This window comes from Sphaerulina musiva (genome assembly GCF_000320565.1).
Source record: "Sphaerulina musiva SO2202 unplaced genomic scaffold SEPMUscaffold_2, whole genome shotgun sequence".
NCBI lineage: Eukaryota > Fungi > Ascomycota > Dothideomycetes > Mycosphaerellales > Mycosphaerellaceae > Sphaerulina > Sphaerulina musiva.
In genome coordinates, this window is record NW_016017384.1 from 1,142,218 (window position 1) to 1,159,675 (window position 17,458).

The 17,458-nt window shown below is 53.6% G+C and overlaps 6 protein-coding genes across 6 annotated transcripts; 4 read left to right on the forward strand and 2 right to left on the reverse strand.

Annotated features, from left to right (window-relative positions):
* Positions 1–140: 140 nt before the first annotated feature.
* Positions 141–1,994, forward strand: SEPMUDRAFT_138981 (RNA_pol_Rpc4-domain-containing protein; the record flags this gene model as incomplete). Its single annotated transcript, XM_016902893.1, has 1 exon — positions 141–1,994. The coding sequence occupies one exon, from the start codon at positions 141–143 to the stop codon at positions 1,992–1,994; it is 1,854 nt and encodes a 617-aa protein (XP_016763363.1).
* Positions 738–3,956, reverse strand: SEPMUDRAFT_123576 (ClpP/crotonase). Its single transcript, XM_016901851.1, has 2 exons — positions 3,643–3,956; positions 738–3,585 (listed from the first exon to the last, which is right to left on the reverse strand). Exons 1-2 carry the CDS (start codon positions 3,697–3,699, stop codon positions 2,176–2,178), a joined length of 1,467 nt encoding a protein of 488 aa, XP_016763364.1. The 5' UTR covers positions 3,700–3,956; the 3' UTR covers positions 738–2,175.
* Positions 3,957–4,149: 193 nt separating this feature from the next.
* Positions 4,150–6,434, forward strand: SEPMUDRAFT_147172 (elongation factor Tu). Its single transcript, XM_016904130.1, has 2 exons — positions 4,150–4,413; positions 4,515–6,434. Exons 1-2 carry the CDS (start codon positions 4,231–4,233, stop codon positions 5,649–5,651), a joined length of 1,320 nt encoding a protein of 439 aa, XP_016763365.1. The 5' UTR covers positions 4,150–4,230; the 3' UTR covers positions 5,652–6,434.
* Positions 6,435–6,931: 497 nt separating this feature from the next.
* SEPMUDRAFT_123579 (Oxysterol_BP-domain-containing protein) lies at positions 6,932–14,897 on the forward strand. Its single transcript, XM_016901852.1, has 5 exons — positions 6,932–9,526; positions 9,580–11,469; positions 11,518–14,360; positions 14,426–14,613; positions 14,674–14,897. The coding sequence occupies exons 1-2, from the start codon at positions 7,130–7,132 to the stop codon at positions 10,741–10,743; spliced, it is 3,561 nt and encodes a 1,186-aa protein (XP_016763366.1). The 5' UTR covers positions 6,932–7,129; the 3' UTR covers positions 10,744–11,469; positions 11,518–14,360; positions 14,426–14,613; positions 14,674–14,897.
* Positions 11,176–14,747, reverse strand: SEPMUDRAFT_105531 (uncharacterized protein; the record flags this gene model as incomplete). The annotated part of the gene is made up of 4 exons (XM_016900582.1): positions 11,176–11,469; positions 11,518–14,360; positions 14,426–14,613; positions 14,674–14,747. The coding sequence occupies 4 exons, from the start codon at positions 14,745–14,747 to the stop codon at positions 11,176–11,178; spliced, it is 3,399 nt and encodes a 1,132-aa protein (XP_016763367.1).
* A 968-nt stretch (positions 14,898–15,865) lies between the features above and the next one.
* SEPMUDRAFT_79736 (uncharacterized protein) lies at positions 15,866–16,693 on the forward strand. Its single transcript, XM_016910225.1, has 2 exons — positions 15,866–16,436; positions 16,512–16,693. Exons 1-2 carry the CDS (start codon positions 15,948–15,950, stop codon positions 16,569–16,571), a joined length of 549 nt encoding a protein of 182 aa, XP_016763368.1. The 5' UTR covers positions 15,866–15,947; the 3' UTR covers positions 16,572–16,693.
* Positions 16,694–17,458: the final 765 nt, after the last annotated feature.

Sequence of the window (17,458 nt, forward strand, 5' to 3'; positions counted from 1 at the left end):
GTCAACGCTCTAACTTGATTGAGGTTAAATCACACAGGCGTGCCTCGCTATCGATAACCAGCCGTCGATCTCACAAATTTGAGCTTCACTCTACAGGTACCCAGGGAACCTTCCATGCCAGACAACACGGAAACAGCACGATGCCGCCAAAACCACCCGCAAAGAATGGCAATACGTCTGCTATTGGCAAAGAGGCTGTCAAGTTGGAGAGCGTCTCCCAACAAGCAGCTCCGGATGCGCCCATGTCTGGCAGCAATACTCCCATTGTGACGCCTGGTGGTACCCCGGCTCCAGGGACACCGGCGCCGCGTTCGGGATCCGCACGGCCATCGCCTGCCATGAGAGGACGTGGAGGTGCGAAGCCGCAGCCCAAGTTTGCTGGAAGACGATCTGCAACCGCACGAGCAGAGCTCGAGGCAGCTGAAGCGAAGAAGAAGGAAGCTGAAACCAAGGCTGCTGTGGAAGAGGCAAAGAGGAAGGCAAAAGAGGACAGAAAGTTCGGCTATGGCAGAGGTAGAGGTGGACCTAGGGGTGGTCGAGGGCGAGGAGGACACATGAGCGACCGACCCAGAGAACATGCGTCAGAGGCAGCTGGGGTGTTTGGTGGGGGTCGTGCCGTATCAGATACGAAAGGCTTGCGGAGCAGCAGACCTGTATACCCGGGATCGGGAGGTGGTGGAGGTGGCGGAGGCGGTGGTGGGTCTGCTGGTGGAGGGAGGTCTGGAGCGATGGGATACTATGGTGGATCGGGGATCAAGAGAGAGGGGGGAGACCGTGATGTGGAAATGGGAGGGGTTCGACCACCGATGAACGCAGAGGACGGACTCTATATTTCCAGCGATGAAGACGAGAATGAGGGCGTCAAAAGGGACATTGACCAAATGCAAGTGATTGATCTGACTGGAGACAACCCGCCAGAGCTCGAGAATCCATTCGTGCCAGTTCGGCTGTCACGAGTACCGCATAAGGAACGCGCAGTCGGCCTGCAAGCAGAAGATTCGCCAGACTCAAGCGATGCTGCAGATGCGATATCGGACAAAAGAAGAGGCAAGCAAAGAGCCAGAGACGTGGAAGTAACAGGGACAGCAGCAGTACCAAAGCGGCCCACTACATATAGCTCATCTGATACAGAAGGAGAGCCACAGGTCAAGCGCGAACCCTTAGACGAGGAGCAGACACGTCCTAGCGCACCTGAAGTAGGCGATTTACAGTCTGGAGTGGCCATCACAAGTCCCCTGGACGATATGCCGTCGTCCCCGGAGAGTAAAAGAAAGGCCAAGGAGAGGATTAAGGCTACAGCGGACGCTACTGATGTTGATGGCAATGAGTCTGACATCGAGAGACCCCCCGAACCGCACTTCCAGACTCAAGCTGAAAAGGATGAGTGGGTGCGCCACTACGATGATAAGCAAAACATCCGACATGAGCTGGGTAGACTGGTACCTCAGGACGCTCCACAACCTGATGCAGAAGGTGATTCTGTCATGGGGGAAGAGAACGGTCATCTGAAGAGGGCCCAAGAACGGCAACGCCTGCGTGAGGAACACGTCTATCTCTTCCAATTCCCACCTATTCTGCCCGATCTCAAAGCGATATCGATCAAGGACGAAACAGAAGCTGCACGACCAGCTGGAGATGCTGGCGACTCCATGGACGTCGATGACGATAACGCTCCTGATCCCAATACCGCTGCCACTGCAAAATCTGCGTTGTCCACGAGTAGTGGTTTGAGCCTACCTTCTGGACAAGTCGGAAAGCTTCGAGTGCATGCATCGGGCAAGACTACTCTTGATTGGGGCGGCACCAGTATGGTATTGGGATTAGGCGCTGAAGCTACGTTCTTACAAAACGTCCTGATAGCGACAGTTCCTGAAACTAAACCTAAGGAAGGTGACAAGCCGCCCGATCAGCAAGAGGATGGGATTGGAATGGGCATGGGCATTATCAGAGCCAAATTTGTGCTTACTCCTGACTGGGATGAAATACTCAAGTAGTGCTTGAGGAGTACGAGACTGAATATGGTCTACGCTCCTTTCAGCGAGGCGTTAGGAGAGGTGGGTCAGGGCATAATATATACATGTATATGCACACGATGCAAACATCACAGCACAGCGACAGCGCGTTCTGGACACCAGAACGTACGAACAAAATTTGAACGTTGTTGTTTACTCACACTCATCTGATCCAAGAAAGTATGCCCGTCTCGTCCGAAATCGTCTTGCGATCGAGGATCTCGCTGACCTTCTCCTTAACACCTTGTTTGCCATTTGTTTTTTTGAGGAAATGCTCGAGAATCTGGTCCTTGGTGTAGCCTTGCACCGTGTCTTGCACCTTGTCTTGCACCTCGATCTCCCTGGGTAGGCCGAATGTATGCGGATACTCATTCCAATCCTTACCAGTGCTGCCTGCATCCACATCTAGCAGTTGGAAATCTGTCTCACGGTCGAAGAAGCCATTCACGTCCGCCTCTGATACTTTTTCGAGAGCATCTGGCGACCATTTTGGTGTTCGTTTCGGTTTGTCAACGAGTAGTGCTGTGACACCCTCGACGAAATCAGCGTGTTCCATGAAGTGGGAGGCGATTGCGTGTTCCTTCTGGAAAGTTTGTGCAATTGACCACTCCTTGCCACGATTGAGTTGCTCAAACGAGACCTTCAAAGACGTCGGCGAACGTTGCAGAATTGTTTTCTGGGTTTTCTCGGCCCACTCTTTGACCTCCGGATAGCCGTTGCTGCCTGGAGCCAGACGAGTAAGACTGTCGAGATCCTCGAGCATTTTGTCGAAGTTATTGGCAGGCTGGAAAACATAGTCGATAGCTACTCGACTATTGCCTCCAACTGGACCGGAGATGGGTTGGTCGTGTGGCAGACCAGTGGCAAACTCCTCGATTGTAGAGTTAATGCTTTTGTATCGGGTTTGGAGATTATCGTAGTCTTTGAATTGCAGCTCGGCCAGACGTGCTTCGAGATCGGGCAGAGAGGATGAGTGCAGATAGTGCGTTGCAATCCCCGCGTAGAAGACATTGGGACCCTTAATCTGCTCCGAGGTCAAAGCACAGTACTTGCCCAATTCACCGTCCATCCGCGGCAAGAAAAATGAAGCTCCCACGTCCGGAAAGAAGCCAATGTTGGTCTCAGGCATGGCGAAGACTGTGTTCTCTGTCGCTATCCTGAATGGGGCGTGTAATGAGAGGCCGACGCCGCCTCCCATGGTGATGCCATCGATGAATGCAACGAAGGGCTTTCTGTAGGTCGCAATGAGGTGGTCGAGCTGGTATTCCAGCGCGAAGTAGTCCTTGCTCTCTTGCTGTCCCTCGCTGCCTGTTTTGTTCCTCTGTGCAAGCCATGCTACATCACCCCCTGCACAGAATGCTCGACCCTCGCCCTTGATTGTCACGATACTGGCCAGCTCGCTCTTACTCCATTCCTTCAGACGCGGGATAATCTTCCGTGCCATGCTGCCATTGAGCGAGTTGAGCTTCTTCGGTCGATTGAGGATGATGCTTCGCACAGCACCTTGACTGCTGAAGAGCACATCATCGGGTTCATCGCCCGGTAGTTCCTTGATCTCGGAGCCAGATGTGAGCTATGGCGGCTAGGGTCAGTCAGCCGCTTGTCTAAATCGACCACGCTGTGGACATACTGATCGCAAAGCACCCTGCTGCATGGCGGGATTAAGAATCTTCGCTCGGAGGGGCATGATTGCTGGTCTCGCCGTCGCTAACCTCCTGCAAGACTGCTGGAATAGCATTGGACTGGCGGGGGGATGGGTGGCTTCAAGAGATGGGTCTTTGTCAAGCTACCTTATTCTAGCTTCAGATGCATGAGAGACCTCGGCTGCAGGACCAATTCAGAAATGTCGTTGACAGGAAATGGTCAGATCGACCAGAGTAGGTGTTGAAGGATACCGATGCGTTGAAGAGAGAGCGAGGAGCGATTGCCAGTCAGACGAGGTTCAATGGTGGTGGTGGTGGTGGTGGTGGTGGTAGTGGTGAGCAGTCACTGTAGTCCCGCGCAGTGCTGGTCGAGTTCCAGCGGAGGCGGAGGTGCCTTTTTCCCGCCGTGCTCTCCTGAATATATAGCCACTTTAGTGTATCGACTGCCGTAGCTCTAACTGGGCTCAAAAATATTGTCTTCCACCCAAAGTCGCCTCTTATCAACTACTTCCGCCTCGTCCCATCGTTCTTTGTACTAATAGCCTTCCTCTCATCGGCGCGCGCTGTCTGTGAGCATGTCTTTCGCTACCAGACTCCTGCGCACGTCGCGGGCTCTGCGCACACAGCACATCAATCCCATCCAGAGCGCACTCAACACTAGGGGCCAGCAGCAGTTGGTCCGCGGATACGCCACCGTCTTTGAGCGCAGCAAGCCTCATGTGAACATTGGCACCATCGGCCACGTCGATCACGGAAAGGTACGGAGACGTTTAAAGAGCAGGAAACAGTGGCACATGTGTCTGTCCTGGACGGGTGGCAAGCTAGATGCGTTGTGATGGATGTTGATCAATGCTCGCAGACTACACTCACCGCAGCCATCACGAAGCGACAAGCAGAGAAGGGGTACGCAAAGTTTCTCGAGTATGGTGCCATCGACAAGGCGCCTGAAGAGCGCAAGCGCGGTATCACCATCTCTACAGCACACATCGAATACCAAACCGATGCCCGCCACTACGCCCACGTCGATTGCCCCGGTCACGCTGATTACATCAAGAACATGATTACTGGTGCTGCGTCTATGGACGGTGCGATCATTGTTGTTGCAGCCTCAGACGGACAAATGCCACAGACTAGAGAGCACTTGCTCTTGGCACGCCAAGTTGGTGTACAGAGAATTGTTGTCTTTGTGAACAAAATCGATGCTGTAGAGGATCAGGAGATGTTGGAGCTCGTGGAGATGGAGATGCGTGAGCTTCTGTCCTCATATGGGTTCGAGGGTGACGATACACCAATTGTCATGGGCTCTGCTCTTTGCTCTCTGGAAGGGCGCAGAAAGGAGATAGGCGAGGAAAAGATCGACGAGCTCCTGAAGCAGGTCGATGAGTGGATCCCAACTCCAGAGCGTGAGATGGACAAGCCTTTCTTGATGTCCGTCGAGGATGTCTTCTCGATCCCTGGCCGAGGAACTGTCGCATCTGGCCGAGTCGAGCGTGGCGTGCTGAAGAAGGATTCGGAAGTTGAGCTGGTAGGCAAGAACGCAACACCAATCAAGACCAAGGTCACCGATATCGAGACCTTCAAGAAATCTTGCGACCAGTCCCAGGCCGGTGATAACTCTGGTCTGCTTCTCCGTGGTGTGAAGCGCGAGGACGTCCAGCGTGGTATGGTGATTGCTGTCCCTGGCAGTCAAAAGGCGCACAAGAAATTCCTGACTTCTTTATATGTCCTTACGAAGGAGGAGGGAGGCCGACACACTGGATTTCAGAACAACTACAAGCCACAGCTTTTCCTGCGAACGGCCGACGAGGCTGCCACTCTCACTTGGGCTGAGGGCTCTGAGCAGCTGAAAGAGAACAAGATGGTCATGCCAGGGGACAACGTCGAGATGGTATGCGAGATCAACAAGCCTTTGGCCCTAGAACAAGGACAACGCTTCAACGTTCGTGAAGGTGGCCGCACAGTTGCCACTGGTTTGATCACCCGTGTGCTGTCTTGAGCAAAAATGCTATTCGCGAGGAGCGAAGTATTCGGGAACAGGAATGGAAATGCTTGTCGACGATGAGATGCCAGCATGGCCGCAACAGGCATGAAGAAGAGGACAATGATGTGAACGGAGATGTACAGCTAGACCGCCGAGTGACAGATCACCTTCGACGATTGATTGTATTTGCTGTACTTTACTGGGAGATGGAACAGCGCGCATAGCCTGGCGTCAGTCACTGTAAGATAGCATTTTTGATACCACGCAACCCGATCCCAGCTCTTCCGAAGCACAAGAGATCTCCCGAAGGCGCCGTGGGGTGCCGGAAGTTCACGATGCAGCGAGTCTGGTGAGGATCCATTATTGTCCACAATGGCGGGGGCTGCCCGCCCAAGTGAGAGCTGTGCGTGCTGCTACCTCCTACCGGCCGGACCTTTAGTGCCACAATTATTCTTGGCGATCGCAGGACTCTCTTGATTTCAAGGTTGGAGCAACAACCTTATTTCATACAGTACATGTACCTCGGGGATTCGTGGCTTACCTGCCTGACCTGACCTGATTGCTTCTGTTGCTCGCGTCAATCTGCTGAGTCTGGTGAGAAGGGCCTTTGGTTGCGGGTGCAGTCTAGGTACATGTATGTCAGGTACCTGGTAGGTACTAGGTACATACACAGTGGTCGTCACTCCGGTCACTCTGACGGTCCGCACTGGTCTAATCCCTAAGGTCAGTAGGTAAGGTACATGTAGGGAGCTGTAGAGGTAGCCTGTAGCCTGACAGAAGTGGCGGAGATGCGCTGAAACCTCGCCTGGCAGAACACGTGCACCGCCCACGATGACGTGAGTGTCACAGGCACGGGATGAAGCTTGGTTCGGCTGTTCTCTACATTTTTATAAACTTGTAACCACCGGCAGGTCTTCCGCCACCAGAGCTAATGTAGCAGGTGGTGTTGGCAGCAGCTCGACGGTTAGCACTAGCGCCCTCGGACATACACTAGACTGCGGGCTCTTAACATACCGTAGTAGGTACACGTAGGAGGTGGTCTGCGGTCTTGAACGGCCCTCTTGTTGTTGGGTGCCCGTCCTGGAGACTGGTGGTCCCTGGGGAGAACCGTCTTGTTTATATTGTATCTCGTTTGCTGTGCATGAAAGGACTCAAGTAGACACTCCATACTTCCGAGTGATTAGGTGACGATTGACCTGTCACGAAGAGCCACGAAGCTTTCCGGAGACGAGCAGCCCCACAATGTCCCAGTCCCAGTCCCAGTGAGTGTGATCCGAACTCGAACGCGTCCGTTCTGGCAATTCCATACCTTATTCTTAGTCCACCAAGCAGAACCGCCGAAATACTTGGCGAGGGGCCAAAGGAGAATCACTTGATCATCCCACTGACGCTCGTGGCCTTCCAGCAAGCGAAGCAAAAGCAAACTCTTGCTGCAAAGGCTCAGCAGCGCCTCCAAAGTGCCTGCCTTGAGCTCGAACAACGACGAGGACGAGATGGCGGTTCCAGGCGATGGACCGAGTGCCAGCCCCAATGGCAGCCAATACCTTTCGCCAGTGCGACAATCGATACAATCGAGCCACCGACCCCATCTCTCCACGACCATGTCGAACACACAGGTTATTCCAGGGCCGAGCTCGCCGACGAATGACAGTCCGATCACGCCCAGCAGCGCAACACAGGGTGCCTCCATAGAACAGAGCGTGCGGCTGTTCAAGGTGTTCGAAGCCTTGCGTAATGGGGACACGGCAGCAATCGCGAAGGCCACGCGGGCGGAGGATGGAGCGAAGCTGGAAGGGACGACCATCCTGCACCTGGCGATACAATGTGCTGAAATGGCGGTAATTGAGTATGTACTCTCTCAGCACGATGCGGACATCAATGCCCGAGATCGAGACGGCAACACTCCTCTACACATTGCTGCATCTCTTGGGCGTGTGCCAGTGGTGAAGCTTCTGCTCGAGCAGCAGGACCTCAACGACTCGAACGCAAACCACCAGGGCAAGACCGCATTAGATGTGGCTCGCAGTCCGGAAATCTTCCAGATGTTGCGGCTGGCGAGGTCCGTATATATTGACCAGCAGGTCCGCACGATACACCAGCTCGTTGCGAAGGGTGACTATGCTAGTCTGGAGGAGCTGCTGAACGACAGCCGGGTCAGATCGATAATAGACATCAATAGCCCAGAGCTTGCGACGGAGTCGGCAACCACAGCAGACTGGGGAAGTCTGCTCCACGAGGCGGCACGAAAGAAAGACCTGAAGTTGGCACAACTATTACTTCTGAATGGCGCAGATCCGTTTCGCCGAGATCGTAAAGGCAAGCTGCCCCAAGATGTCACCAAAGACGACAAGACGCGAGCGATTCTCAAGAGATCGCCAGCTGCTGCAGCGGCGCAAAGGCAGATACAGGAACAGACGATCCTCGGTGGTGGTCCTCAAGCCAGCGGAGTGCCGACCGGAGAGGGAGGACCTGGCAGCAAAGAGAGTCGGGAGATGAAGGGATATTTGAAGAAGTGGACGAACTACACCTCTGGCTACAAATTGCGTTGGTTCGTGCTGGAAGATGGGGTACTGTCCTATTACAAGCACCAAGATGACGCTGGAAGTGCCTGTCGGGGCGCCATCAATATGCGCATTGCAACCCTGCAAATGGACCCCAAGGACAAGGACAAGCTACACTTCGAGATTCATGGCAAGAGCTCGGTCAAGTACGATCTGAAAGCGAATCACCAGGTGGAAGCAAAGCGGTGGTTTTGGGCGTTGAACAACGCCATTCAGTGGGCGAAGGATGAAGCCAAGGAAGAACAACGGCGCGAACGACAGGAAGCCAGCGCCAAGCATGAGCAGCTCGAGCGGATCAGGACGAGAGAGGCTGATGTAGCCCATGGCGGAGCTGGCCTTACACCAGGCACCGCCGTTAGTGGCCTCTCGACACCTGTAGCTGCCAGTGCGCTTGGTGATGGCAACTTGAGCGCTTACGACCCTAGCGAAGCCGATGGCGGCTCGGTGGCTATTCGCAACTTGAGCCGAACGGGCACCGCCACCATCGAGGGCGATCTTGACGACGATGAAGAGTATGGCGATGACGCGAGTAGCCACGAGATCAAGCCTGCCAACAAGGACGCCTTCAGTATTACAGCACAGTCGGCTAAGCTCCAACTTGATCTGCTCGAGCAAGTTTCTGCTGCACTACGCAGCGAAAAGGATAAGAGTCCAAACACAACGCTAGGTCACCCGACTGTAGCGCAAGCTTTATCGTCATATGAGATGGCCGTAGGCAACCTCAAAGGCCTGCTCATGGACCTCCTCCGAATATCACGTGATCATGAGGCGTACTGGCAGTACCGACTTGACCGTGAACAAAATGTCAGGAGGCTTTGGGAGGATAGCATGGCCAAGGTGGCGCGAGAACAGGAGGAACTCGAAAATCGCATTGGCGAAAGCGAGGATAAGAGGAAACGGACCAAGAAGGCGTTGAAAGAGGCCCTCGATGGAACGGCGGCTGCATCCAGAGCCGTCTCACCCTTGGTCGCAGGCGGAGACACTACACAACCTCTGCTAGATATTCCTCCAGGACATGCTGCGAAGAAACGCCACACTATTGCTGAGCTTACGAACAACGAAATTTCTGACGACGAGAGTGAGGAAGAGGACGAATTCTTCGATGCTATTGATGCTGGCGTAGTGGAAGTAGTGGATACGCTACCAGAACCACCTAAGTCGCCCGGACCAACAATGGCTCACAAAGATGGCGCGCGAGATACCTCTGCTGTTGAAGCTGAGAGGCAACAGAAGGAGCAACAAATCTCGAAAAGCTATCGTGGTTACGAGGATGGTCTGCGGAAACGTCTTAAGATCGATGCAGACAATAGACCAAAGGTCTCGCTCTGGGTACGTACTTCTGCCGATGTGATGCTCTAGGTACGATACTGACCATTTGATAGGCTGTGCTCAAGTCCATGATAGGCAAAGACATGACCAAGATGACACTGCCTGTCACATTCAACGAGCCTACATCCCTTCATTATGCTGTGGTGGCAGACATGGAGTATACAAATCTCCTCAACACCGCAGCTGATCGTACCGACTCTTCAGAGCGCATGGTCTATGTTGCTGCGTTTGCAGCTTCTGAGTACGCAAGCACAATCGGCCGTGTGGCCAAGCCATTCAACCCACTTCTTGGTGAGACGTTTGAATATGTACGCCCCGACGAAGGCTATCGATTCTTCATTGAGCAGGTCGCCCATCACCCGCCCATAGGAGCAGCCTACGCGGAGTCGTCCAAGTGGACCTACTATGGCGAGTCCAACGTAAAGTCGAAATTCTATGGCAAATCGTTCGAGTTCAACCCCACTGGTACATGGTACCTTCACATTCGACCTATCGACGGCAGTCCAGAAGAAGTATACACCTGGAAAAAAGTCACATCTTCAGTGGTGGGCATCCTGACTGGCAATCCTGTGGTTGACAACTATGGCCTCATGGAAGTCAAGAACTGGACGACCGGCGAGACCGCTGTGATCGACTTCAAGCCACGTGGCTGGAAAGCATCCTCTGCCTTTCACGTGTCCGGTAAGGTCCTCGACAAGGGAGGCAAGACGCGTTGGTCCCTTGGTGGCAGGTGGAACGACAAGATCTACGCTCGTCTGACGCCTGGCTACGAAGGGTCGGTAGGTCCCAGCGAAGGCTCTGCGGAAAAGGGTGACAAGGCGTTCCTCGTGTGGGAAGCTCACTACAGACCACCACTGGGCGAGATTCCCTTCAACCTCACCCCCTTTGTGGTGACACTGAACGACCTGCCTGACAAGTTGAGACCTTTGATTGCCCCTACGGATTCTAGACTCCGACCTGATCAAAGAGCCATGGAAGATGCCGAGTATGACTTGGCTGCCGAGGAGAAAACTCGGGTCGAAGAAGGACAGCGCGCGCGAAGACGGATAAGAGAGGCCAAGGGAGAAGAATTTGTTCCTCGATGGTTTGCCAAGGCCAAACACCCTGTCACTGGCGAAGAATTCTGGAAATTTAATCACGAATACTGGCAAATCAGAGATGAGGTTGCCGCAGGCACGAGGAATTGGGGCAGTGAGAGGCTGGAGGAGATTTTCTAAGCTTTTAGAATGAATAATGGATCTGTGCGATGACCATGAAATGATATATGTATGGAATCATGCAGAAGCTGTTGATCTCATTCTTTTTCATCATGATCTCGACACCTAGTCCATTGTCATTAGTAAGCTGCAGCCAAATGACTACAGCGCTGTGCGTCTCCTTCGCGTACTAGTCCATACAAGCACGGCGGCCACTAAAATATATGTGCAAGGAGACATTGCAAAGAGAAACTGAGGTCATTCCCCTCGGCCAGGAGAGGTCGCTTTGATCGCTGAACGCAGAGCAAAAAAAAGGCAGTATAAGATCTGCTGGAGTATAATGGCCGGCGTAATCCAGATTGGGGTATCAAACAGTCAAAAGAATTTCGTAACGTCGGTCCAAGAGCAGTGATGCTAAGGGGTGTTGTTGCAGCACCCGCAGTAGGTGCGGGCTTACACCTCCGTCATATTATCCATGTAAGCCTTCCAATAGGTAGTAAGCAGCGAGAGGACCTGACGTTGGGTCATTGCGTCCTCGCATGCAACCTGTAACGAAGTTCCGTCGTCAAATTCCAGTACAACGGAATGCGGCAGCTCCTGCTGATCAAGATCTGGCACAAAGGGTGCCTTAAACTCCGTAAGAGGATATCTTTTCATGGCAACGCCTCGATGAATGTCCATGGCTTGAGCAATGGCAAATTGCAGAACGCCATAATCATCAACAGTGACAATGCGCCGTTTCCACAGCTACAGCATTGTTAGCATTGAACGAACTCGAGAAATTCGGCAACTTACTAGAGAGTCTGGAAATTGAACATTTAGATCGCCCACGACGGCAGCAGGTGGTGTGTCAGACTTTGTCGCTGCCACGCTCATAGGCCGAGCACTCTGGGGAGGCGAGAGAGTGCTCTGGGATTTCAGCGGGCTTCTCGAGGCAGGTGGCGAGTGCGGTCCACTCTTCTTTTTGGGTCCCGCCAATACGCTCATGCGCTTGAAGAAGCGGCTGGCTTTGTTGCCCTCCTTAGGGGCAATATTTTCGTCAGGGACTGGAAGCGACATGGTTGAAGAGATGCGAATATTGGGCGGCGGCGGGGGAAATTCATCTAGAGCGGGTGTCGAATGATGCCTCTGCAACCCGAATCGACGTCCACGAGAATGGGAGTGCAGCGAACGGGAGTCGATTGACTTTATAGAATGGGCTGAGCTTTGGGGAGGGTCGACCTCAATCGCTGGTGTCGTAGGCGTCTTGATAACTTCATCACCAGAGGATGGCTCTGGAATTGTCGCCGTTCGCGTGGTGATGGGCATTGGCACACCCGGACGAGCGATGCGCGTGGAGACAGACACGGTATTTCTATTGGTAACAGGGTCGTGTTGCACACTCCAGGCTGGCCGATCCTCCTCAGAGGGTGTAGTCAGTGTAGGTGTGGTTGCCGCGCTATGTCTGCTTTGACGTCTGTACGAGGCTCGAGATCCTGGCGGAGTCCTGCGACTTGATTTCCCAGGCCCTCCCGGGGATGCAGCAGTCGATGGAGGGCTCGATTCCTTGATTGACCGCTCTGTCAGTGCCTGTATGCGTTTCGAGATGCCAGACGACACATTGCGGGCGCGTGCAGCGGATGCCGACTCTTGATTCTTCGCGGGGGATGCGGGGGAAGAACCAAGCCAAGGTGACCGCACTTCATGATCTGATGCTTCACTTGGAGCAGATTTAGCCGCTCTAGCCATCTGTACAGAGTTGACCGAAGCGAGGGTTTCAGCGCTCAAACGCCTCGCATGGAACGCTAATGCTATGGGCGACCTGGCAACTGTTATGGGCTTCGCCTCCTGCACTGTAGCACTATGCAATTCTTCGAAGAATTCGTCATCATCAGAGTCCAGATCGTCATCGTCTGGATTTCCCGGGGTTGTGTCAAGCGACAATGGCTCCACGATTCCTCGTCTGCGCTTCGCCACATCCATTGTTGAGCTTTGAACATCGGCATTATCATGATCTTGCTTATCATGATCTTTCACAGGCTCTGCTGCGTCGCCATCTTCCTGGTCGGATTCGGCAACGATTTCAGTGGCAGATACTCGCGGAGGTGTCTCATCTGCCAGCACTATCCTTGGCCCTCTCGTCGTACCTTCACTGCCATGCTCCGATACTGTTGGCTGCTCTGTGGGCGTTTGACTGGCTGTCGTTGAAGCTGCATCAGTATGGATGTCCTCGTGATCGCCATTGTCGATGTTGGAACTTGGGTCATTCAAAGTTGTTGTCGTCTCGCTCGAGGGCACTTCTAACTCTTCTTCATCAGAACCTAAAGCGACCACGGCATGTTCAGGAACCTCCTCAATCGTCTCTTCGGTCCGTTGAGTATCAGGAGTACCATATCGGATCTCGATGCCTGAGTCTGCTTTGGACGACTGATTCTGGCTTTCGTCATCGGTGCTGTTCACTTCGGGTTCCTGTTCTGAATTTGCCTTGCTCTGACTTTGATGCTGCGGCACAGGGGACTTCGCCTCAACCACTGCAGATGGCTGGCGCACATCTGGTACAGCTGGTACATCTGGTAGTTCTTCGTTGATCGGATTGAACGTTGTGCCGTGCGACTTGCGCATCTGCTTTCTGCGCAGCTCCACAGCTTTCATGAGTCTTAGCTTGTCTGCGCTCATAGGGCCAGGTTTGTGCGAAGGTGCTGATCTGATGCTCCCGCGCGACATCGGTCGCGGAGTGTACATGGGAATTTCTGGCGCCGATGGTAACGCAGGTGCTGCAGACTCGAGAGGTGATGGGGCAGTTGCCGATCGAGGCATGAAAGGCTGGCCTTGCGACTGTGGCGTGGTTGGTTCCTGCTTTTTGGGAACAGTCTTCACGTTGCCAGGCACGGCCGAGACTCTAGGTGCTGCCGGGCGCTTCACCTTATCCGGCGCGGTGATCGGTCGTGGACCAAGTTTAATCTTTGGTTTGAATAATGCATCATACTGACTGAAGTCGTACGGGTCATCGTCCATTGACTGCGAGCGCATAAGCGAGATTGCGCCGAGTGACTGTCGACGTTGTGGGAGTTCAGTAGCCTCTCCTTCTGGTGACTGCGAGCTGGATTCAAGGTCACTGCGCGTGACAGTAATGTCGATTGCGTGAGCCGACTGTGCCTGAGGGACCATTGTGTCAGACTCAGGACCAGGCGATGCACTTATTCGTGGAGCCTCTGCCGGAAGTGATGCTGGTGGTTCGTGTGATGTCGATGGGAGTGGACCAGGGTTGATGGCAGACGGAACATTTAGGCTAGGTACTTCAGCTGGCGTTCCTATTGACAGCCCTGCGGCAGGTGGGGTGTTGGGGTTGAGTGAATGCAGTGAAGTCATGGAACGTTGTGCTCGCTTCCCAATACCTCGATCTGCTCCGTATCTTTGCGGACCCAATGTTGTCGCCGCAGAAGTGTTGGCGCTGCTAGAGTCTCCCTGAGCACCATCATCTTCCTCCTCTTCACGCAACTCGTCGAGACGGCCGGGGCCGGGAGATGGCGACGCGGTGTGCAGGTGGAAGGAAGCGGCGAGAGCGGTGTCATTCAACCCATCGCTGTCTGTTAGCTCCAGCAGCGTTTCGTGAGGTGCATAGTGTTCGAGCACATCTTGGAGGTGGACCAACGTTCGAGCTGTACAGACCAGTCAGCAACCTGCGACCACCATGAGATAGCTAGGTATTCCGCATGCGCCTCACCCTGCAAAAGTCGTGAAGTCCCCTCTGGTATATACTTTATGAGTATACGCCGCCGTCGATACATGAGCAGCCCATACAGCGGCGAAGCCTCTGGGTAGGCCGCCAGCGCATTGCGTGCTTCAGATACGCCATGTTTGCCTTTGCTCAACAAATTCACCGCGTCTCTTGATTCGTACTTCAGCAGGAACCTGTGCCTACCCCGTCAGTGCTCGTGGTCCAGATTTGCGCGACCCCCGGATTCCACGCACCATCCTCCAGCCTCCGCAATGGCCGACTGGTATGCCTCCTGAACTTCGGTCGCATCGAGGCCATTCAATGACATGACGCTCGAGTGGTACGGGAAGTTCCTTCAGGTGCGCTCTACGAAGCGTTGGCATCCAATGGTCCTAGATTAGATCGGTTGTCGCAGATTGGTGGCATCGGCGCGTGAGACATTACACCTGGTGAAGTGGCTGCTTGGTGGGAGAAGTCGCCTGCTGGTGGTGATATGGTGTGCAAGGGAAAGCGGTAACACAGTCGCACCGCAGGAAGAGGAAGAGGAGGAGGAGGAGGAGGCGGAGGCCCGTTGCGCACGCGTAGTAGTAGTGTCTCGGTCGGGCTCACCTTTGATCTCAAACGACGAATTAGCTTTCGACGAGCACTACGGCCAAAGACGGCCATCCTACCATGCCCTTGCAGAGCCAATCGACACGGAGAGACTTTATAGGAGAGAAGTGTATGTCTGCCGTGTGGTTCTACGGACACGGGACAAGGAGGTGAGAGGGAATGCCTTTGGACGCAAGCGAAACATCACCTGCATCAACCTCTCGCCGTTGTGCCGTTATGGCCACGAAAAGAGTCAAGACTGGACAAGGAGGGTTTTCGGTACAGGAGGTCCTCCAACTGCCCGCCACCATCAATCACTACATGTAACGATGCCGAATGTGGAACCTTTTTTGCTACCTCCTAGTGAATCCTCTCGAAATGGCCGAGAGGCCACCATCGATGGCGACGATGGCGAAGGATGGCTTTGCTATGCTACGGTATGCTACCTACAGTACCTTTAGGTACCTAGGTAGCATACTACCAAGTACCTAAGTTCAACAGGTATGCACCCCGAATTCCACACCGTTGGCGCGACGGGAATCGTAAACCTGTGTGCTCTCCAGTCTCCACCAACATCCATCCCCGCCATGTTTCCTGGCTGCTCAAGAATAAGGTTAGTACCTTAGACATGGTCGTCGTCCAAGACTCGACTTCCTAGCAAGTGGAGGCTGGCGCTGGGGAGTCCGAGAGTGGATCTGTTCCTCGCAACCGGGCCGTGACTTTCAAAGGTGGAGCTTGCCAGATTTCAACCACAACTCTCCGAGAACACCTCTATACAGGTACCTTACCTTACCTCCTTTGTACACTTTTCACATACACCATCATACTACTACCTACCTGGCTACCTAACCTAGAGGCGCATAACGAAAGGCCCTACACCCAAGGTTACAGTACAACCTTACTTCTGACTTCTGAGCCGCAAGCTTCATCTCCCACCATGACATCGCCGAAGCTACCACCCATCGCGGACATCATGGCGCTGCCAACAAAGGATCGAGCTGCCATCCTGGACTTGCTCTTCGAGCCAAGCACGCAGCTCCATACGCTCTCCGTCCCTCTTCTGCATGAAAAGCAGTTCGAGAGCTACGCCGACCTCATTTCGGCTGTGGGTGTCCAACTCACCGATCTGGCAGAGTCTGCCTCGTCTTCAGATACGGAGTGGCTCGAGAGCATCTTAGGCTCGCACCCACGTCTTGGTGCGAAGAAGGTGGAAAGTGCGCAGTCTCAAGCCGAGCAGGCGCAGCTCCAAGGGACGGCAGATGAGACCGAGCAGCTCCTCGCGCTTAACGAAGAGTATGAGAGAAAGTATCCTGGCCTGCGTTATGTTGTTTTCGTGAACGGAAGGAATCGATCGGTGATAATGGATGATATGCGTCAACGAATCGCAAACAGTGACCTAGAGTCGGAAAGATTGGCTGCCATTAAGGTGAGTATCTGCACTCAGGGATGACCCTTGTCCGCTGCTTGTTTCATCAGTCAAGGCTGACACACATGTTCGAAGGCTATGTGTGAGATCGCAGCTGACAGAGCAAGCAAACTATCTTCTGAGCTGCTCGCCTAATGGATGAATTACAGAATTCGGAACAGCAATGTGTTCGGCCGTGCCTGTGACGCCTCGTCCATTCTTTAGCCGTATGTGAATCTACCACGAATGCGCAATAAGTTCTGCCGAGGTGCATGCCTCAAGATCCCGTTTGCTTGATGCATGGTCTTGGTTCTGCGCGCCTGATATGTGTCCTCTTATAATCTCTATCATGGAGGGCTCACTCTCGTCGCAGAGATCTCACTCTGGCCACGTCTGAGCCAATCACTGAGAATACTGCCAAGAAGCAGAGTAAGGAGCCCGAGAAGACTGGCGGCATTTCACTTCACGTGGGAAAGAGCAAGAAGATAAAGCAGAAGACACTCGAAGGAGCTCTTCCAGCACATAGGTGCAGCCACAAGCAAAGAGAAAAGAATGGTTTGAGGACGGCTCTCGGGCTGCAAATACTGGTGCTCAATTCGAGAATGTCTCTCTTGACTGTGTATCCGAGGTGGAAGACAGCGGCAACGACGACAGCTTCGAGAATATTGGCGCTACTGATCTCGCACACGAGGGAAAAGATCATGGATCCTATAATGGTCAAGCAGACCATACCCGCAAGTATCCCAAGGGCTTTGGCAACGATACTGGCGGTAAGTGATATGCGAATGCCCACTCCGTAACCGGGAACTACACACGGTACGTGAAATCAATCTGCATAGGTACTCGTCTCGTCTGTCCGCCTTAGTTGCTGTCGTTGCTTGCGGACTTCTACGTACCTACCTGGTAACTTAATAGCACCTTTTGGTTGATGTTGCGTGGATTGTAGTCTTGCTGGTCAAATGACTTCGAATATTGCGCGTTTGCAAATTTTGCAACTCTCTCTGCAACTTCTAATCTGTTGCACATATACAAGTAAGAACACC